The sequence below is a fragment of the Trichoderma camerunense genome (assembly GCF_050948025.1).
Source record: "Trichoderma camerunense strain CBS 138272 chromosome Unknown V8C40scaffold_17, whole genome shotgun sequence".
Taxonomy (NCBI): Eukaryota; Fungi; Ascomycota; class Sordariomycetes; order Hypocreales; family Hypocreaceae; genus Trichoderma; species Trichoderma camerunense.
Window position 1 is genome coordinate 303834 of NW_028145353.1, and position 21693 is coordinate 325526.

Genomic DNA, 21693 nt, shown 5'->3' on the forward strand with positions numbered 1-21693 from the left:
CGTTGACTTTGGTTGATTGCCGGTTCTTCCTTAGTTGGGGTGGGTTTATATGGCTAGGCTTGTTTATTTGTCTTGAAAGGGCGCGAGAGGAGAGCCAAGTTTCCAGCCTTCCCAGCCTCGGCTCTCAGATTATGGCCTTTTTAGGTATCATGTCGCCGGATCTATATCAGGCTCTCCAGCCTTCTCAATGAACTGGCGTTATGGGCGCTAAAGCAATCAATTAGATAAGGGCGGGTGAGATCAAGTGGAAGTGGAAACGTAAGTGGTTCTTTATAGATACGAGCGGGTACTCCGATGTGCACGAGACTCCACGCCTTGTTCGGCGATGTTGCATTGACAGGCCAGATGGAGAAGGCGATCGCTGAGTTCGTCAATGGTGCCGCGGCCCTCCGGCACGAGGTGGTGGATATTGCCTCGTTTTGTATTCAGCTGCCACATGCTTGTTGATGTATATGCTATGATGCTCGCTTTGTCTATGCAGAAACCATGCTAGACGTGCATAAATGCGGAATCATTGTTTAATTATTGACCTGATAGTATGCCGTGAGGAGTAGATACGAGGTTGGAGAACCATTGGGAGACGATAGTTGGTCTATATAATGCTACCTTGAACATGTCGTAGATCCTGAGATATTTAGGTAGTTAGAAACTTCGGAGTATACAACAATGGCACCAAATAACTTTAAAATCGGTGTGGTTGCAGTGCTTGCGGGATGGATTCCATCTGCTACTGCCGCACCAGTTAGCAGCAATAACGACCAAACATGTAGGAAGACGTCTGTGGCAATTTTGTGAGTACCTGTATCTTTGAGACTCAACGAGTTGAATGTCATAGTCTTGGAGAATGTCGCTTACATGTTTGCAGAGGTGCAGGAATGGCAGGCATCACCGCTGCTGTAAGTCTTATCATTAGCTACCACGCTCTACAGAACTAACTATCTATGAAGCAAGCTCTACATAATGCCTCGGTGTCAGATTTTGTCATTATTGAGTACAATGATCGAATTGGTGGACGGGCGTGGCATGGCGACTTTGGCAAAAAGTCAGATGGGAGCCCGTATGTCATCGAATATGGATGCAATTGGGTACGTGTCGTCCTAAAACATGTCTTTTGTTGATAAGACGAAGTGCTGATGTGAATCTTTAGATACAAGGTCTCGGAAATCCTGGAGGCCCAGGTAAGTGGCTCGTGATCCATGTCTCTACAACACAATTCGTCGCTAACAATGTATAGAGAATCCCGTGTATACTCTAGTAAGTGATGTTCTTGAACTGGCCTTGAAATAATCTGGATCTGTTTGGAACTTTGCCTCGCTAACATCACATGTAGGCCAAAAAATACCATCTCGCCAATACCTACTCGGATTATGACTCCATCTTGACTTACGATGAAACGGGTTTCACAGACTTTTCCGGTCTCATCGATGAATATGGAACTGCATATGACAAAGCTGCCGCAAAGGCCGGACGTTTGCTTGTACAGAATTTGCAGGATCAGACCATGCGTGCTGGTCTATCCACTGCAGGATGGAATCCCAAACATGGCGATATGAAGAAACAGGCCGCTGAGTGGTGGAACTGGGGTGAGTTTCCAACAAGAATAATCTGGTTATTGCACATCGATATGTGAGATGCTGGTTTGTGGTGTATGCGTATGCTGACAATGTCCCAGATTGGGAGGCTGCTTTCCCACCCGAAGAATCATCCTTCATCTTTGGTGTTGCAGGCAGCAACCTCACATTCAACCAGTTCAGCGATGCCAACAACTTTGTGATTGACCCACGCGGTTACAGTGCCATCATTGACGGCGAAGCTTCCACATTTCTCACCAAGAACGATACCCGCCTGCTCCTCAATACTCGCATCACAAACATCACCTACTCCGATCACGGTGTCACAGTGCACAATCACGATGGTAGTTGCGTATCTGCGGATTACGCCATTTCGACCTTTTCGCTAGGTGTGCTTCAGAGCAATGCGATTGGCTTCTCGCCGCAGCTGCCAGGGTGGAAGCAAGATGCAATCCAGAATTTCGCCATGGGCACGTATACCAAGGTCTTTTTGCAGTTTAACGAGACCTTTTGGCCGGAGGATACGCAGTACTTTTTGTATGCTTCGCCTACTACGCGGGGCTATTATCCTGTTTGGCAGTCCCTCTCGACTGAAGGCTTCATGCCGGGCTCCAACATTATTTTTGCAACCGTCATTGGTGACGAGTCTTACCGTATCGAACAGCAGACGGACGAAGAGACCAAAGCAGAGGCCATGGAGGTTCTTCGCCAGATGTTCCCCAATGTCACTATCCCGGAACCCATTGCGTTCACGTATCCCCGTTGGGCCTCTGAGCCGTGGTCTTTCGGAAGCTACTCAAATTGGCCAGCAGGTACTTCATTACTAGCTCACCAGAATCTCCGAGCTAATACTGGACGACTGTGGTTTGCTGGTGAGGCTACCAGTGCCGAGTATTTTGGGTTTCTTCATGGAGCTTGGTTTGAAGGTCGTGAGGCAGGTGCACAAGTTGCGGCACTGTTGCAAGGCAGACCATGTGTGCAATATGGAAATGATAGGCTTTGCGGAGAGAGGAAACATTATGACCCGTTGACGGGGACGTCGCCTTTGAGTCAGTATACTTTGTTGAACGGATGGGCCGTGAGCAGTCTCTATGAGAGTGGAGATGATTGAGCTTGGCGAGGCTCGCGTTGATGCATGAGAGCGAGGCTTTGTATAACAGTAACATCACAAATATTTTAATTGATCGAGGTCATATATTGGAGTTTGTAATACGACGAGTGATAAATGTGCTTATCTGCTTGACAATGGTGTCTATTGAAGTGATTGGACGCGTGATATGTATTGGTAAAGCGAGTATCTGTCCTTCAACTAATATTTATTGGATCATGTTACCGTCCGCCCCCAACTCCAGTAAGGCTTTAATGCATCAATTATGTCAATTGGCACTGAATTGGCAGGTTATACTATGGCATTGAGTTCAATAGCCTTTTCTAGACGTTCGTATAGACTATTACACAAGCTCTCAATCTAAGAACCTCCGAGTCACAGCAATCTAATAATTGAACACAGCGCCAGGTCGTACGAGGGGCTTGGCTAGCCCAGATGCGCATTCCCGGCTCGTGGAACGCAGTAGTTGATATATAGTCAATAAAATGAGTTTAACAACATGACTGCATGTAAATGTTGAATATACGAAGGAGCACGGCAGACTGAGCATCAAATGGGTGCAGTCGACTACTTGGTACGCATCATTGATCCCAGTCGACAGCCTGCATACTCCCACGAGGCACATATTACAGAAAGAAGGGTAGCAGAGCCTTGTTCCAAAGGCCAGGTAATTATATCCTGTGTCGCACAAAAAGGACATGCATCTTCATGCAGAGGCTTGAGAGGCTTGAGAGGCTTCTGAGGCTTCAGAGAGAAGCTCTCCTCTGGCTGCAATCTATACGTCGACACAGACCGCCATTAGTTAAACACGAATTCTCTAAAGTCAGGCAAACAATCCCGCCTCGGAGAGATGGGTGGCCGAATCCGCCAAGACGGTTGGCTGCACGAAGGAATATGGGGAAAGTGAGCCGCCGATCCAAATTAATCTACGGAGTATGTAGCCGGTAAATAAAAGGCTGTAACAAAAGCTGTCAATTGAACAGCCCATACGAACAGTTAGAACAAGTCATCGCAGATTGTGATCGGAGATGGGGGCCAGTATTAATAGCCTCTCAGAACCAATCTTGAACAACAACCCACCGGTCCACCCGGAGAGAATCATTTGTTTTCCCTCCGCCGATCCAAAAGTCCTTGCCATGCTTGCCCTCCAACAAAGGCAATTCCGCCGGCAGGCATTTTTCCATACTGCATTCACACAGAATGGCGGCTCACTCACTAACAAAAGCCTCCGGCATGGGCCGACCCCCTGGCTAGCCTCATGCCCTATCGGGAAGGTCGCCTGAAAGTGGCAAAGGGCAGATAGAGTTGGCGAGCGGCGACACGGGGATCTTTTGAATTGGATTCACGGAGACCGGCAGCTAATGCGATGGACCAGGGGTATTTTGCTGTATGATGGAGAAATGGCAAAAGTCCAAGTCCATTTTGTTTGTCTAGGAAGGGCTCTTTGTTCCGCCGGATAGGTTGATGCGGGCTTACTCGTACGTACTGGGCTTTAGGCAGGACGGGCCTATTCCTCGTAGAGCCTTTGGCTGGGGGTTTCTACAGGATCCTTTGTTTTCTGGGGCTGTGAAAAAAGAACCTCCCTTCGCAATCTGACCAATACGATTTCGCCATTGTTCTGCAAATGGCTGATCTGTAATGCCAAGTTTGGTGATTGAGCGGGAGATGGGATGCCGGCATTGTTCTCCTCTCGGCAGGAAGCCGAAGCAGAACTCTTTGTTATTGGTGACAAAAACCTGGCGGGCCAAAAAAGGCGTCAGGTCAGGGATCTGTACCTGTCGTGCCGCCTAGGAACAGGGTCCATGATGCGGAACTTTTTACCTGTTGACAAGAGTAGCTAGGCGGGCACTTGTGTGATGTTACCTTGCGAATACAATAGTTCTTCAAGGATCTGTGGGGAACAGCCGGAATTAGAGAATTGAACAGAGGGGAGGAATGGGTATATAAGTCGCGTCCTTGGACGTCTGCTTTCTTGAGAGGAGAGAGAGAGAGTTTGAGTCCAAGGTGCCCTCTTAGACCAAATCCGTCAAGATGCGGTCCTCCACTTCCATCGTCGAGCTTCTTATGCTCGCGGGAACTGCTTCTGCCCTCGTGAACCTGGAGATGCGACCTCGCAAGCCCGAAGTCCCGGCCATCAAGTCCTTCACCCAGGCTGACGCCACTGGGCCTCAACACGCCTTCTTTGAGCAGCTCATCGACCATGACCACCCTGAGCTGGGCACCTTTCAGCAGAGATATGCCTGGAACGGCGAGTTCTACAAGCCTGGAGGCCCCGTTATTCTGATGGGACCCAATGAGAGCGCTCTGGATGGCTACGAGAGATACACGACTAACGTGACTCTTCCTGGTGTCGCTGCTCAGGAACTCGGTGCCGGTGCCTTGATCATTGAGCACCGCTACTGGGGACAGAGCTCGCCTTATGACACCCTCTCCACTGAGAACATGCAGTACCTCACTCTCGAGCAGTCGGTCAAGGATCTCGTCTACTTTGCCGAAAACGTCGTCCTTCCTTTCGACCAGAACCGAACCAGCACTCCCGAGAAGGCTCCCTGGGTCCTCGTCGGCTGCTCTTACAGCGGTGCCCTCACGGCCTGGGTGCAGGATCTTGCTCCCGGAACCTTTTGGGCCTACTCGTGCTCCAGCCCCGTCGTCGAGGCCGTCGGCGAGCTGTGGCGATACTTTGAGCAGGTTAAGCTGGCGATGCCCAAGAACTGCTCTTCGGACTATGCCCAGGTCATCCAGCACGTGGACCAGGTGCTTCAGGGACACAGCGAGAAGGCCAAGCATGACTTGAAGACTCAGTTTGGATTGGCTGACCTTGAGGATGCTGACTTTGGCGCTGCCTTGAACAACGGATTATATACTTGGCAGAGCGTGCTGTTCTCGGATGCCGTCAACCCTCTGCTTGAGATGTGCGACTATGTCGAGGTAAGTAAAATAGACCTGGTTTGTCTGAAGTACATTTTTACTGATAGTTTGACAACAGAACCAATGGCCTGGCAGCACTAGCCCTGTTCCCGGAGCCAGGGGAGTTGGTCTGACCAAGGCTTTGGCTGGATACTCCAAGTGGTTCACCACTCAGAGCTTGCCCGGATGTGAGTTTTAGCCCTCGGAGAATCTTTTCGGATGAGATCTGACAATCGATTAGCTTGTGCCGGTTATGGATACTGGTCCAACCCCAACGACACGTCTTGCTACAACACATACAACGCATCGAGCCCCCTGTTCACCGATCTCACTGTTGAGAACACTGCCAACCGTCAGTGGAACTGGTTCCTCTGCAACGAGCCGTAAGTTCAATGGCAACCAAACATTGTATTGTATAAAGAGAGCATATAAATGCTAACACCATCAACAGCTTCAAGTGGTGGCAGGTCCGCGGCCAGGGCAACCTCGTCTCCCGCACCGTCAACGAGCCCTACTTCGAGCGCCAATGCGAGCTCTTCTTCCCCCGCGAGGGCAAATACACCTACGGCATCGCAAAGGGCGCCACCACCGACAAGGTCAACCACGTCACCGGCGGATGGTTCAACGTCAACACTCACCGTCTGCAGTGGACCGCCGGAGAGTTCGATCCCTGGAGACCCGCGACGGTCATGGCTACGAACCGTCCTGGTGGCCCGCTGCCGTCGACGGCCCAGCATCCCGTGCATATCGTTCCTGGAGCGGCGCACTGCGGAGATTTGTTGGTGAGGAACGCGGCTGCGAATGAGGGTGTGAAGGCGGTGTTTGATGCCGAGGTTGCGAATATTGTTGCGTGGGCGAAGGAGTTTTATACGGAGAAGGGCAAGCCGCATTATTAAACGATGTGTATGATAAAGGATCTTGAGGACTTTGGATAAAACCTCAGATATATTGATAATGATTACCCAATGAATTGATGTAAATTCACAGTGTACTTTCTATTCGTATGTACATGCCGTGTCTAACATTAGCAAAGAGCATGGCTAGGTCACAAGTTCCTATACAAAGATGTGCACTCATCTCAGCATCACCAAACACCTGGAATGACTGCCCACTTCTTGCCAATCTTCTCCTCCCCAAACCTCTCAATGTACCATTTCTTCCCGTTTACCGCCCTCGGCAGCATCGAGAAAATCTCATTCACGAGAAACGCCCTTGCTGGAGCACATCCCCAACCAGCAGCCATGTAGAACCCAAGCCACTCAACCCACTCGGAGAAATAATGCGGATACAGCATGTACCGAAACAATCCCACCTGCGGAATCTGGTAGTGCTTTTCCACGCCGGCCGCGTTGTTGCCGCTCTTGTCGCCGGCCTGCTTCCGGAGGCGTTCCTGACGTTTTTGCTCGCGACGACGGATCTCGCGCAGCTCCTCGTCGTGGAAGAAGTTTGATGAGAGGCCGAGATAGAAGATGCCGATGCCGATGATGAACTGCGGGATGGATGACACGGAGGACCAGGCTTCGGCGGTGGTTGGGCCGTAGGCGGATAGCCAGGAGGAGATGCAGAGGGCGTTGCATAGCTGGAAGCCTATGGCGAGGGCCCAGACGCCGACGTGGATGGGGGACATGGATGGTTGGATGAGGGGGAAGAGGACAGCTCGGTAAGAGTAGTGGATGACCTAGAGCTGCGTGTTAGCATACACGTATACTCTCTCTTAAAGAATCATTGAGGAGAACATACGAATAGTCCACCAAGGACGCGATTCTGCCACGGCAAGTCATCGATTCCAGCCTTCTGCGGCAACGTGTTCATAACGTAGAGCAGCGTCAAGAATCCGGGACACTCCATCGTCATCCAGGCGAAGCGACCGGGGAGATTGAATATGCTGCTCACAGACGTCTTGCCCATGCCGTACCATTTGATGATCCATTGCATCGATCCAATCTGTCATTTCCTCTCGAATTAGTATGTGAATTCCTATTCTCATCGTCCATGTCGTGATACGTGACACTTACAATGGGATAGCCAATCTGCCAGCAACGCAGGAGAAGCTCATAATTCTCCCGTGAAGGCGGAAACAATCCCTCAATCAGCGACATGGTGAATCTTGTTGACTCAAACTCCAAATAATAATAGTATTCATGTAAGAATATCAAATCATGGATCTCACACAAGACACACTTTATTAGCACCGAATCGTAACCAAAAAGCCACAATCTGAGTGGCTGCAGCTCAATGATGTCAACAATCAACAGTGCAGTGACGAGACAATGCCGATTTCTGCCGCCCACCACCACCTTCCTAATGCTGTTGATATACTCATATAAGCTACAATAAAAGTAGCCCCGATAACTGCATGGTGTGCTGGCGCAATGGTAGCGCGTAGTCCTCCTATTGCTACCCGCAACAGGGAGATCCAGACTAAGGCTCAGGGTTCGAGTCCCTGGTACATCGAATCGCCATTGCAATTTTTTTGCCCTCTTTTGCATTGATATACATCATGCAATGGGAATTTTACTTTTTGTTTAATTGGATGAAAGTTGTGACCTCGTCTATAGCACATTTGGAAACAAAGGCGCTTGTCCGTGTGGTAGAGATTCCAGTGGTTGACCATGATTGGGAATACTATTCAAGCCGTGCCGAGAGATGGAATAGGTAGTTTCTAAGACGATATATGACAATGGCAACTTGATGATTGATAGTATGTATATCATCATAGAAAAACATATAAAAATACTTGGTAAAACTATGAAATATAATTCTTCTTAAGGATGAGAGGAAAAGAGCGACCGTCATACAATCATCACGGCCAAAATCAACGCCTGCAAGGAAAATGCCCGCCTGCCCATCAATAAAAACGCCATTCCTGGCATGAGAAATGCCCCAACTTTATTCATGAATACCTCATTCTCATCATCTCAAAATCACATTACCACACAGTCTCTGTCCGATCTGCTTGAAGCTGAAGCAGGCACTGCCGCTGGTCTTCGGCCTGCTGGGACCGAGGCTCCAGGTCGGCGGCCTCGGGCTGCAGAAGCAGGCGGTCCAGTGCTCACGCTCGATCGGGATACTTGTCTGCTTGCCGGGCTGCTTTCGTGGTGATTGGGGTGCCCTGGAGGAGGGACGTATGCGGGAACCTGGGCAGCCTGTTCATACGAGGGCGGCGGCGGCTCATCCGAGTTATCAGGGGGTCGATTCACACCCTGTCTGCGAGGTGGGACAAGAGGCCGAACTTGCTGTGACACCGATCCCGAGTTGGGCAGAGAGCGTTGTGAAGCAGAAGCAGGAGCAGAGGCCACATTTACGCTGCTGTTTACATTCGTGTTGATGCTGTTGGAGGTCCGTCGCGGCGAGGCAAGGGATTGGCTACCGCTAGCTGTTGCTGCAGAGTTGCGCCTTGGGCCGTTGTTGACTCCAGCGTTACCTCCACCAGGGCGGCTGACGGGTATGGGCAAATGAGCTTGCTCAATGTATTGCTCCGACAGCGTCCGTTCACGCTTCCGGCGTGCCTGCTCCTCACGGTGTTTCTGATCCTCTTCCTCTTGCAGCTGCAGGGCGAGAGCCAAGTCTCTATCTTCTTGTTCGGTGGTAGAGCTTGGCTGACCTACTTCCTCTTGATGCGGAGCCTCCTTCGTCTTGCCACGCTTGTTGCTGACGGTCGTCCAAGTGCCACCGCCTTGGTCTGTTCCGTAATCGCCAGCTCCAGTGCTCGATCCAGTTGTCGCATTGCCGCTTACTAGCCGGAAATCACCAGAAAGGAATTGGTTCAATTCGCCATTGACATCAAGCAGGCTTTCCCACACAATTTCATCATGACTTCGGAAACCGGCGTCTGTCACAAGCGTGAGGAGTTGCCGGGTGTGTGGGTGGCAATACAGTGTTGAGAAGTGATCATTGCGGAAGAGAATGGCAAATGTGCCCGGTCGCATTGCCTTTGCAATCACTTCGATACCCCAGGGCGTCAGTTGTGTAGCTGACTCGTTGAGGAATATCTTGATGGTGATGATGTCTTGGTATAGATCCTGCTCTGCTTCTGTCAGACCCTCCTCGGATGTAGCTAGTTTGTCTTCCAACTCCTCCTCACGGAAGAGTAGATTCTGTACGTCCTCGTAAGAGGCAGCGTGCCTTTCCATGGAAGCACAGACGACATCGTCATGTGGCGGCAACCATCCATGGATCAAGGGGATGGAAAAGGTGGCATAGAGGCCCATCTCGGCCGTGTTCTCAAAAGTTCCGGGTATGTACTTTCGTCGCTCAAGAGGATGGAGCTCCGTGAGTGAAGTATGCTCGTATGCAGCGATCACCTCCGGAGTGGGGATGAATCGCGGGTTGACATTCATGCCGGTGTGGAGACTCTGGAGGAATGAGTAGAGCTCTGAGACGTCTGGTAGCGAATCTTCTGACGATGTTCTCCGAGGAGACATGAGTTCATCGAAAACAGCATCTAGCAGTAGGCTCAAGCTGACTTGCTCTCGTGAGCGCAAGACCTGCACCAGCGCAGTCTCACCAATCTCCTCGGGCGTCGTTAAAGTAAGTGCATTGACCAAAGCGACCAATGGGCAAGGGCCATTCTCATTCTGGATCAATATGGGAGATACGCGGGGATTGTTGGAGGCGCTGGGATCATGCCATCGGATATTCTTGACTTGGTACGTCTCGGCTTTGCCGTCAACTGGCGGACGTGACGGTGTCCATCGCACACGACTTCCCGAAAGCCGGGGAGGCAAGGCCGGCTTTTCGTCAAGCGCATCTGTCGAGGAGTCTTCCTGCGGCTGTCTCTGTGGTGAGCTCGAAGGCTCTGAGTCTATCAGGCTCCAATCGTCTATCGGGGCCGCTTGTGCCGCGGGAATGTCGGATGCCTTGCCCTTGCCCTTGACTGGATCCAATGAGCCCAAGTCGTCCCAGACTTGCTGCTCACGCATGAGGTCATCTGGTATTGCGGCATTCTGTGGTGGGGAGGCTGGATTGCCATGTTCGCTCGGGAACTCATCATCCCAGGCTGAGCCTCTAGAGTGCAGAGAGATGAGATCCGCAGACTTGGGGGAGATGGGCTCTTTGGCGGGTGGCTCTGGTGTGAAACGAGCCCAGGGATCAATTTCTGACCCGCCAGGTGAGATTGCAATGGGCAACTCAGTTCCATGCAGAGGAGACTGAGTACCAATGGGCGGCTGCCATGGGTTCTGAATGCTTGTCTCTTCCAGGCTCAAGTTGGACAGCGAGGCGGTTGGCGGCTGCAGCGTGATTGGAGGAGCTTGGAGATTTGTCTCCGAGGGTGTCTGGGAGGAGGTCTGTTTCTTCAAGAATGGATTCGTCTCTGCCCGGTGTGCGCCCGACCGGAGAGCATCGGGGACCTGGTCAGGTAGATTCAGGTCTAACGGCAGGTTTCGAGCCTCGTTCCACACGCTGTCTTCGTCATCCGGCGAGCCGAAGGCCACTTCCGCACCTCCACCAGGCCGCAGTGACGCAGGGACATATTGTCGAGGGATCGAGTTTTCTGTCGCACCGGCTGGGCGCTGAGAAGCCACATCTTCCCAAGCACCCGCTGTCTGCTCGTCCGTCCAGTCGTTGCTCGCGGGCTGTTGCGATCTGTGCGGAGCAGCTTCGGCGTTGCTGGGAGGCTGATGGATATACATGCTTGATGGAGATGAATCTAACGGAAGGGAAGAAGCTTAATTTCGTATTCTTCAAGCTATGCCGGTTTGTTTGTGAATCAATAAGCGATCGTAAGGAGAGGCCAAGCCGTCGATTGTAGGAATCAAGATGAAGATGGAATCGGGTGGGGAGATTTGAGATGTCGTCACTGAATCGGCGATCAAGAACATCAGCGCATGATGGCGGAGGAGCAAAACAAACAAACACCGCTGGGAGATGATGATGGGAGATGCAATTAATTGCAAGTATTTGGAATCAAGCTGGATAAGAGAGAGAATTCTTGTTTGTTTGGGTGTCGAGTGGAAAGTCAAGAGCAAAGAGGCGTCGACAGGCACAGTGACATGATGCGGGTATCTTGGGGAACTTTGGGGACCAGCTGTGGCGGTGCACGCGTGGATGGGCTGCCGTGGTACCGTAGACGAAGTACGTATGCCTGCTGATTGCGGTATAGCGGGCACTGGGAGTGACGCACCAGGAATCATCAGCCACGCAATGCACGGCATCGGACGGAGGGGCTGAAGTGGCGATTCCCCGTGTGTACTTTTGTTTGTGTACTTGTGTATTTGTGTGCTTGAGTACCTCTCCAGGGAATACGAGACGAGGCTGAATGGAGAGATTGTAACTTATGGATAAAATGACGAGTAGTATTTGATCAATCAAGTGGGCGCCACATGTGCAAAAGCTTGGAATCCCATGCAGCTTTGTGGTGTATTCTCCATACGAGGCTCGTACCTAACGGATACTTTATCCGCAAAACTCTCGGCACAGCCACAGCTCCTTCAGTGACTTGGCTGTGAGGGAGTCTAGAGAGCTTAGATATAGGTACCTACCTGTACCTCCAGCTACAGCTACAGCATGACCAGGTGAATTATGTACACAAGTCCTACCACGACACCAACAATCACTCAGGTCTTAAACTTGTCCTAGCCTCACTCGTGATAATTTATTCCAAGGGAGGTAATGCCTCTTGCCCGGATCCTTCTTAAATCGCCCAAGTGAAGCGAGACAAATAAAGAGGCTTGCCTATCAAAACTTTGCTCAATGTGCCCACATTGGTCTAACATGGACGGCTGAGCCTTCTCTGAACTAGAAATCCTGTGAAATTCCCTAACCTGGCAGCCTGTGTCACTCTACATCGTCTACTATCAAGACAACTCTCGACATATTTGTATTTATACGATGCCAATGGACCCAACCAGCGCCATTTTACTCCATAGTTGCCTCACAAGTAGGGATCGTTGGCCTTCTTTGGACCGGCTCCGAGACAAGCATACAAACGTCCAATAAAATCATCGATAACTGAGACACGGAAGCAGATTTCTTCCATCTCAGTACGCTTTGACCCCTTTTCTATGCATTATATATACATATGATGTCTGGCGGTCAAATTTCTCTCCCATAAACATTTCTTCTACAGCTTATGGCATCGTTCATCCTCCACCTGAGTTTCAACGAATGTTTTCCCAGAGAACTCCTCTTTAGTAACTCGGTAAAATGGAGCAATATGATGGACTGGTTACCATTTTCCCAGATTCTAAATTCCTTCTTAATCAATCCTTTCAGACCGATAGCGACCGCGTCTGGGAATGGTACGCTACAAGTAATAGATTCTTATACGTGCAAAGTGGCTTGAATAAACTACCGACCACGAACCGCCTCGTTCTAGGCACGACAGTAAATTCCAACGATGATTCTGGAATCTTGCCATACCCTTCTATTCTCAATCTATACGCAGGTGGCTGTAAAAACTCCCTGACGGATGAAGTAAACTGCACAGCGGCCTGTGGAGATGTCAAGTTACTTTTTCAGGACTGGCAGACGCGGTGGAATTGTTTGACTCTGGCAAACATGGCGATAAACAAGCCACATCATCACCATTTCAATGACACAAATACTATTGGCGATACGGCCAAGGCCTTAGATCATCTAGCAGTCACTAGTCTAACCGATTTTGATGCTGTTGGAGTTTTGAAAAGGTTTCATGACTGTGCGGGTGAGAGTTGGCCACAATATGAATCATTCAGAAACTTCTCGACTTTCGCCAACTCATCCCACTCTCCAGACTTGCGTCGTTGGGGTACCTATATTTATCAAGTTTGCCGCTTTAAAACTGAATCCCAAAATGATACTGATCTTGCTGGGCCCGGTGTGAGTCAACTTCGTCCTACAAGTGTATCATACCTTTCACAAGTATTTTCAAGATGGCTAACTGTAACACCCAGGTGATTGTTTCATATTTCGTCTTAATTTTGCTCGTCTTCTATGCTTGGGCATGCATTCGCATCCTTCATATCGCACGCAGCATTGATGCGCTAGCGAGGTTGACAATCTATGGGGGGAAAATCTACTCCTTCATCACCTTTCAACGCTCTCGTTTGGCAAAGCGCCTTAAACACTCGACTACCGTATTCGTCATCGAAATGCAGGAAGCCCAGTGCTTCTTCATCCTTGCCATCCAAATCGCCCTTATCTACGCTAATATTCGACCAACTGAGGATTTTGGGACAGACGACTGGAGCGGTGTAATACGCAGTCGCACTACCATGAACTGCCTTACCATCATTGCGGCTCTAACTCTTCTCTTGAACCAAGTAACGCTCTATCAGTTACAACTAGACTCCCTTTACTCATTTGCGTTATGCACTACGGTTTTTATCATGTCCTACGTGGCTTCTACGGCTTCAATATTGGAAAACATGGATATTGACACCATCTACCGCATGTCTGCGGACGGCGATAACGTGAAATGCGGCGGATTCGCTAGTTTGGATGACCTTTGTGACGGTCCCTACTTTATTGGAACGCTATACGAATTCACGCCTAGATTTGTTATGAAAATGTGCTTCACAGGATTATGTCTTCTTTGGGCCAAGAAAATATGGAAAGAAGCTGCAGGAACTCTATGGCTGAGGAATCATGCAGAGAGAGTCTCTGGAACAGAGTCTTTGATGCTGCTATATGTGATGCAACTGGGTCGTTTCTTCACCGACACGTTTCTTTTTGCTTTTGAGATTATCATTGTCGTGCATTTGTGGTCGAACTTCTTCATGTTGTTTGAAATTTGGGACGATGTTGGTAGTTTCGACGAGATGAACGACTGGCCAATCGGACAGGTGATTTCGGCGTTAGTTTGGGCGCCGGTGGTTTCGAAATACGTTTACCTTCTCATCTGTGAGTTATTCTCTTTGCATTATATATGTAATACGCAAAACGACCTCATCGTTTACTTGATGCTGACCAATCACTTATTGGCTTCTAGTCGGGGTTGAGAGAGCATTCTCAATCCGAATTTCTCAAGCTTTTGCTGTCGTCAGAAGGCCGAGGCAGCCAAGCGATCAGGAACATCAAACAGATGAAGGTTGACCGTCTTACACCATAGGTCAGTTATGCAAAACAGCTGCCTAGTACATTATAGGATTAAGTCATTTACTTTTTTGTGAAGAAATACTATATTAAAACAGAAACAATCTTAGTACCGAGAGATGGATGTTAACAGAATACGGTATGATGAGGCTGTAGCTAGTTGTAGATGACCGATAGAGTCACGACAGGGAACCGGGAATAAGCACACAGTAGGGAAATGGACATTTTGGATGGTTTTCAAGAATTTCATTCAATCATAATACCGGATCTTTTGAGACATCTAAACTTGCACTGTTGAAATTGCAAAAAGGCCGAAAGCCAGGGAGCTGTTGAGGCTTATATATCATTAATTCCATCATGCACCTCTGGACCTACAGCTATACGCCTAATCTCTCGCTGGCCAGCTTGGCGCCTTTAACACGACTCGAGATCTTTTGGAAGGCAATGTCTCTGGCAAAATCTGGACTACCATGGCTAGGCTTATCATCGATAGAGAAGGGGGAGAAGCCTATAACATCAATCCATGTTAGTCGAGTGTAAGCAAAGATGCATTTCTACATCAAGATGAGTCTTACCGCAATCATCTGTTGCTCCTAGTTGATCAACAGGAATGTATTTGCTTGCAAGCACCAACTGCTCAGCAATTTGCTCTGGGTCTTCTATAGCAGGATTGAGAGTGTTGATGACTCCAATGAAGGCAACCTAGTTTAAGAGTTTCAGTGCCAGGTCATTGCATTTGTCATTTGAGGGCACAAATAATTTACCTGCTTGATACCGTTGGCATCCCTGCGAATATGTTGCCCAATCGACTTATACACAGCCTCTTTATTCTTCTCAGATGAGAGCTCGATCAAAAAGTAACCCGCATGGATCTGGAAAAGTGACGGTAGTAGCTTGCTGTAATCGACATCCATTGAGTGCACAGAGTCGCAATCGCCACCGGGGCAGGTGTGTAGCCCAATGTTGACTCGTTCTTCGGGAGTGAAGCGACCAAGGACTCTGTATTTGTGTCAGAAAGCCTCTTGCATTTTCTCTCTCATGTATACATACTGGTTGATCAATTTGACGAATGTTTCGAGAAGCTCGGCGTTTGTCCAAGGATTCCTAGGGTCGTGCTTCAAAGCGAGGCGACCTAATAGATAGTATAATGTCAGTCGTTTGGCCACTATTGAGCAATAAGAGCGTTTGTACCTTCTGTGAAGTCAATTGAGACTCTCTTTGCACCTGTTTCAAAGCATCCTCTAATATCTTTTTCGCACTACATATGATGTTTTAGTATTTTGCATCATGAGAAGTGGAAAGGCTCTGTTTTGCTGGCTTACCTCATTAACCAAGTCTTTGATGAACTCCTCGCGGGTGTAACCTTCGAGTTCGCTTTGGAGGGGATATAGAAGATACATCATGCTCGGCGCAATGACGGCCTGCTTCATTGGATGAGAGGCATAGGGTTTGGACTGTTTGAGATTCTGCCACGCATAGGTCGCGTATCTGGGTCAGACTTGTTAGCAGAGCTTCATTTGCATTGGACATACAAGGCAAACGCACTTGAAAGGTCCTTTCACGAGACGAGGTAGCTGGCGGTGGTGACCATCATCAAAAATAGCCTGCAGAACCAGACATCAGTCATGTTCTGCTATTCAACTTCCAGAGGACCCTACAAAGAATTGGCCATCGGCGGCAAAGTTGCTAGGCAGACCTGCGCCCTTGAGAGTCCTGTAATCATATCTTGTAAGAAACACTATTTTGTGAGCAAGTTCGCATGTCGCCAATACTCACTCCACAATTGGATATGTTGCGAAACTAAAATCTCACATCAGTAACTCTCCCAATTGATGAGATGGATGCTTTTTCAACTCACGAGCTGGCACGCTGCTCTCCGTCCGTTACGTAGGTTTCTCCAGCGGCCTCCATCCTCTCTACAGAGTCTTTGGCGGCCTTGTCCTGGGCTGCAACAAGGGCTTCGTGGGTAATTTTTCCAGCGTCATACTCGGCGAAAGCCTGTTGTAGGTCTATTTCTCTGGTTAGTCAAATCCTACTTCGAGACAAAACACTCAGAATGTCTTACAGGTTGGGCGAGGCAATGAGCCAACGACTTCGGTTGGAATAGGCATTTTGCTGTACAATTTTTTGTCCTTTCAGCAAGAAATCACAATGACAGTTTTTGCGTATTTAAAAAGAGTAAATATCGGTGGTAAACGCGAAAAACGCGTGGAATTTAGCAGATCTCCGACATTTTATAACCGCCGAATATTTTGACAGGTTGATCCAACCCCGCATCAGCAACGTCAGATCTTGCCAGGGTGGGAATTTGTCTCGGGGATGAGTTGCAGATAGGATCCATTTTGTGGCACAAGAGAGACGAATGAGCTTGTCATTAGTTGACACTAATTTGTTCTGCTATGGAAAAGTCCGGAAAAGTAAATATGCTTTAGGCCCGCCAAGAGGTGAGTTCGTGAGCACAACAGACAAATTAAGTTTGCCTAGTCAACGGGAGATCTTCAGCTGCAGAGATGTCTTGCCTAAATATGTTGAGAATTCCAGATGAAAAGAAAAGATGATAGAGCATGTGGTTTTGCGGTAGGAACTTGTGTGGACAAGAGCTTTACTCACGGAATATCCACCGATGCAGCGTGGGGTTGTGACATGTCAGCTTGGCAATTGATTGACCAATAGTCAGTGCTTCTGCAACTCTTGATTATCCCTAACAAAGATACCAAGTGCTTGAACCGAATTAGCGCATAGTTGTGGAGTTCAACGGGGTTTTCAATTCAGTCTATTGTACAAAGATATGAGTAACAGTCACCGCTAATATTAACCCTCGTGTATCAATGGCCTTGTGAGTATCCGCAGTATTGCAAATCCGCATTATTTCCGGGAGTTAGGAACTCAACTCGCTCATAATAGGAAGGGAACATCTTTTTCACTGCTGTCCATGATCAGTACAGATGGGGAGGATGCCGCACCATCAGTCCATATACAATTCTGTCCTATGCGTTATTCTGTTTTATGTCCCACGCTGTCTTAGGTATATACTGTTCTGCCTAAATCTCGTATAAGCTGGATATAATATCGCTCAGTTTCTTCCACCTTGGTACCTACCTATGTGACTTATCATATCTTTTAAAAATTAGCTCTCACTCCTCGTATCTACTATTGGTTATAGCGCTGGTCTTGGAAAGTTTTTCCCTGGCATCGGGGCTTTCAGCCTAAGAGCTAACCAATGCTTGAGGTCGGTTTCTCAATTCAACGCGGGTAGGGAGTAGATGCATTCGACGATAGTCCGGTCACACATAAAAGGGAACTTTATACGCTGCTGTTGTAGCTGAAGTGAATTAGCACATCCTATTAGTTTAAGCAACCTCAGAGAGTGAATGTAATCTCTCTGAGCTTAGTGTCTTTTGATACTATATCTCGCTCGATGTTCACAGATCTGATCGCTAGCAGCTGTGCACTTTTGGCATACAGAATGCGGCCTGGACTCCGTCTTCATACTGTACCAACGACTGGCTACTTAGATAGTCTGAAAGAGTGGGATGAAGTAAATTATATATCCAATCGTCGTTGAAGGTTCGCTCCAACAGTTGCGATTCCACCTTGGTGGCTCATGGTTGAGCAGCTGAGTTGAGGTGACCCTCCTGTTTTAATCAATTTGTCAATCGTCCCTTCCTTCGAAGGTGCAATCTTGTTTTCTTTACGTTAGTTTGTAGCACTATTGTAAGTCATAGGATAGGTAGCAACCTCTGCATCCCTAAGCTCAGGTTTTTTCCCCCTACTCTGGTGCATCAAAAGCTGGTGTAGGAGTTGACAAATCGTCTATATTCGCACAGACAACTTCAACTCCACCAGTGGCTACATCTTGAGCCTTGGTGCTTAACGTATTGTAGGTGGGGGGCACGAACACGCCGGCCGAGCTTGGATAAAAACGTATTCACCACAGAACCGCCCTGGTAGCTAGTAGCGCTAATAACGATGATGAGCTTTCTGGAAGACATGTTATGCTTAAATAAACCGCGATTTATTCTTGTATACCCCGATATTCCCAAAGACTGAAGGCCTGCAACCCTTTTGTATTTTATACGTGGATCTCGCAGTAACGTTTGCTTGGTCTTGAAAGCACGTGGGACTACAGTTACAAGCATAGCCCACCACAACATGTTGTGAATTATTAATTTTATTCGCAATTGACAATGACGAATCATTTTCCATTCAGGTGATTATGTAGTGTGATCGTGATGCCTTTATTTTCCCTTATATCGACTAACCGATGTCGGAGTTCGCGTATGAACTTCTATCCACCTGAATCTCTAGACTCAGGAAATTCGAGGATAATCTTTTGGTACTTCACGTAAGTAAGGATAACATTTGCATGAAACCAAAGGTAATTTTATCCATGATCTAGCCTTCTGGCTTCAAAGCTAAGAGTCAGTGTAAGCACTCTTGGATTCTGATCAGTTTTCCTTTGTGCTCTTATTAGCTATCTAGTTAACTTATAATGTCTCGATCCATAGCATGCCGTTGAACCAAAAGATAAAACAAAAAATTTATTGAAAAACTAGAAAGAGCAGCTGTAGCAAGCAACTGAAGTTCTGGATGGCAGTACCAACTTCACTATAAGAGACAAAAGTCCAAACTCATCAAGCAACTCATCTCAAATGAGAAACCATGCATATTCCTAAATGGGTATATGTGGGGTTTAGCGGGGAGGATTATCTGCAAAGTGAGGATTCATCCCAATGACGTCTTTATGGCGGGAATAAAGAATGGTTATTGGACCGAAGTCTGAGCGAACTCGGTTGTTATCTTGAACTCCCGCTCCAACTGACGCAGGCTGTGAGATCTTGCAGCCGACCAAGCCAAACATGGCAAAGTAAGAGCCCTTTGATGATTTGATCCACTCCCTATGTCGCTAAGGGCGCATCAGACTATCAGTCTCACAAGAATAAATTGCAGCCAGCAAATCTATCTTTACTTGTGCTGCCATTGTAGACAACTCAATGTTTTCCCGTCTTTTTGGTTCAATTCGCAAAATGCATCACAAAATTGTCGCTCTAGACGCTTGGCACGTCCCTATCCCCCCGAATCTACTCAACTTGCCACCGCCACACACCTACGAGTTGAAAGTCTGCGAGACACAACTTACTTCAAATGATGACATTCAGGAGGCTGTGAAAGATGCAACTATAATTGCCCTTACACTTACACGTCTTGATGCTTCAACTCTCTCGGCAACCAAAACTCCAAACCTTCGTTTGATCGCAGCATTGGCATCCGGGACTGATAGCATCGATAAACAAGAGTGTAAAAAGAGAGGAATCAGGGTCCTTAATGCACCGGACGCGAATGGTGATAGCGTTGCAAATCATGTCCTAGCAATGTACTTTGCTTGTCGCCGACGTCTTTTGTTGATGCAAAAAGTCATCTTGGGAACAGATGAGTGGGTGAGACGGGGTACAATCACCAACCGATTGAACTCCAGGGACAACAAATTACCATTATCATGTAAAGAAGAAACCGTCGGCATTATCGGCTATGGAGCAATAGGTAAGAACTTGGCATATTGAGTATAGCATGAGCGATGGCTAACATCTTGTCAAAATATAGGTCAGCGTGTTGCTCAGCTTTGCCGTGGTCTCGGGATGACTGTTCTCATTGCTTCTCGGAAGGGCGCAGTGTCGGACTCCGTTACAGCTGCTTCTACACGAGATACGATGAGCACAGAAGTTCATAATACTCGGACACCGTTTGAGGAAGTTCTACGTCGATCAACCGTGCTTGTTTTATGTCTGCCCCGCAACCCAGGGACGCTTAATCTCATATCTCACGATGAGTTTCAAATGATGTCTCAAAAGACGATCCTGATAAATGTCTCACGTGGAGGAATTGTCGATGAGCCAGCACTCATTCAGGCTTTGAGAGGAGGTGTGATCGATGGGTGCGCAACTGATGTCTTCTTGAAAGAGCCCTCTGGTGCTGGCGATCACTGGAAGGAAGGCGATAGCCCCATTCTCAAACTCAGCCAAGATGAAGCGGAAGAATTAAATCTGTTGGTTACACCCCATGTTGCATGGTATGCAAGAGCAACGATAGATGGCTACTTGGGGGCCTACAAGGAAAATGTTGAAGATTGGTGTGCTGGAAAGCCGAAGAATATTGTTGTATGACAAAGGGAACGCAAGCATAATAGGTCAGATAGTGATCTATCATCACGAAAGACTACCCAATTGCAAATAAACTGTCATGGATGAATCTAGTTTTTGGTGTATATAGAGGCCGCGGTAGTGTAGAGGGAAGGGTACCATCAAAAGCTCATGACACTTCGACCAATCCAACTAGCAATTACGACTTGTAACTCTCTTTATTCACAGCACAAATAATATCACTTCAGATCACTTAAGCGGTGAACTTAATTGTAAAATAGACTCTCAGCTGCTTATACAAGTGAGATGACTCGATCAACAAAATGCCGACTTCATCATATTACACTACGCTGGTGGCGCCGTCCACATTAGACGCTTCTACCTCTTAGGAAATGGCCAATTTCCTAGTTTGAGACCCCCACCAGCCTAACTGCAGCAGCAATGCCTGCTTAGAGCGTAGTTTAGCTCAGAGTTTGTAATTGATATCAGGTGCATGTCGTTGGTGTCAAAGTTCCATTTTTACAAGCTGGGCCACGCAAAGCAAATGGAAATGCCGCCGATTCCGGACCATTTTACTGATTTCAATAAAAAGAGAATTGGTATCCTGCTACAAAGATGGAAATTGCATATATGCTGGTTTGGGCAGAGATGAGCTGGACGAGCCAGGAGTTACCCCAATCAACTCATGAGCTTACCTTGGAGAAACATGCAAAGCCCTGAATACAGTGAGATGAGGCGACAAGCCCTGTCACAAGGCAGATCATGGCAACCTAGAATGTGGATTGTGAATACGGATCCGAACGATGCATCCAAATCTTCCAATGCCAAACTCATTCGCTCACATGCGGCGAAAGAGGGTCATTATCGCCAGCGGGAAAGACGTCGTGGGCACCTGGAGGTCCGGCAATATCAACCCACTGTTCTGTCTAAGAAACACAAGCACCATACATCAGAA

At 48.1% G+C, this 21693-nt stretch overlaps 7 protein-coding genes and 1 non-coding gene across 8 annotated transcripts; 5 read left to right on the plus strand and 3 right to left on the minus strand.

Annotated features, from left to right (window-relative positions):
- The first annotated feature begins 614 nt into the window (after positions 1 to 614).
- On the plus strand, positions 615 to 2773 carry V8C40DRAFT_253167 (uncharacterized protein). Its single transcript, XM_083217542.1, has 7 exons — positions 615 to 791; positions 866 to 896; positions 948 to 1085; positions 1148 to 1178; positions 1235 to 1254; positions 1331 to 1583; positions 1673 to 2773. Exons 1-7 carry the CDS (start codon positions 667 to 669, stop codon positions 2680 to 2682), a joined length of 1608 nt encoding a protein of 535 aa, XP_083069779.1. The 5' UTR covers positions 615 to 666; the 3' UTR covers positions 2683 to 2773.
- A 1802-nt stretch (positions 2774 to 4575) lies between these two features.
- On the plus strand, positions 4576 to 6657 carry V8C40DRAFT_253172 (serine carboxypeptidase S28-domain-containing protein). Its single transcript, XM_083217543.1, has 4 exons — positions 4576 to 5607; positions 5666 to 5774; positions 5828 to 5969; positions 6038 to 6657. The coding sequence occupies exons 1-4, from the start codon at positions 4711 to 4713 to the stop codon at positions 6480 to 6482; spliced, it is 1593 nt and encodes a 530-aa protein (XP_083069780.1). The 5' UTR covers positions 4576 to 4710; the 3' UTR covers positions 6483 to 6657.
- Positions 6574 to 7813, minus strand: V8C40DRAFT_75216 (uncharacterized protein). The gene is made up of 3 exons (XM_083223392.1): positions 7602 to 7813; positions 7327 to 7530; positions 6574 to 7264 (listed from the first exon to the last, which is right to left on the minus strand). Exons 1-3 carry the CDS (start codon positions 7683 to 7685, stop codon positions 6671 to 6673), a joined length of 882 nt encoding a protein of 293 aa, XP_083069781.1. The 5' UTR covers positions 7686 to 7813; the 3' UTR covers positions 6574 to 6670.
- A 131-nt stretch (positions 7814 to 7944) lies between these two features.
- Positions 7945 to 8040, plus strand: V8C40DRAFT_t172. Its single transcript has one exon. It is a non-coding gene; the product is annotated as a tRNA-Arg (tRNA).
- Positions 8041 to 8268: 228 nt separating this feature from the next.
- V8C40DRAFT_75280 (uncharacterized protein) lies at positions 8269 to 11567 on the minus strand. Its single transcript, XM_083223393.1, has one exon. The coding sequence runs from the start codon at positions 11217 to 11219 to the stop codon at positions 8511 to 8513; it is 2709 nt and encodes a 902-aa protein (XP_083069782.1). The 5' UTR covers positions 11220 to 11567; the 3' UTR covers positions 8269 to 8510.
- A 948-nt stretch (positions 11568 to 12515) lies between these two features.
- V8C40DRAFT_281675 (uncharacterized protein) lies at positions 12516 to 14617 on the plus strand (the record flags this gene model as incomplete). Its single annotated transcript, XM_083221652.1, has 3 exons — positions 12516 to 13386; positions 13461 to 14351; positions 14498 to 14617. Exons 1-3 carry the CDS (start codon positions 12733 to 12735, stop codon positions 14615 to 14617), a joined length of 1665 nt encoding a protein of 554 aa, XP_083069783.1. The 5' UTR covers positions 12516 to 12732.
- Positions 14618 to 14833: 216 nt separating this feature from the next.
- Positions 14834 to 16885, minus strand: V8C40DRAFT_253176 (cobalamin-independent methionine synthase II family protein). Its single transcript, XM_083217544.1, has 11 exons — positions 16667 to 16885; positions 16460 to 16610; positions 16378 to 16401; positions 16260 to 16314; positions 16147 to 16205; positions 15924 to 16089; positions 15793 to 15859; positions 15652 to 15733; positions 15366 to 15600; positions 15177 to 15303; positions 14834 to 15109 (listed from the first exon to the last, which is right to left on the minus strand). The coding sequence occupies exons 1-11, from the start codon at positions 16710 to 16712 to the stop codon at positions 14979 to 14981; spliced, it is 1143 nt and encodes a 380-aa protein (XP_083069784.1). The 5' UTR covers positions 16713 to 16885; the 3' UTR covers positions 14834 to 14978.
- Positions 16886 to 19628: 2743 nt separating this feature from the next.
- Positions 19629 to 20762, plus strand: V8C40DRAFT_268972 (D-isomer specific 2-hydroxyacid dehydrogenase family protein; the record flags this gene model as incomplete). Its single annotated transcript, XM_083220018.1, has 2 exons — positions 19629 to 20142; positions 20203 to 20762. The coding sequence occupies 2 exons, from the start codon at positions 19629 to 19631 to the stop codon at positions 20760 to 20762; spliced, it is 1074 nt and encodes a 357-aa protein (XP_083069785.1).
- Between the last annotated feature and the right edge of the window lie 931 nt (positions 20763 to 21693).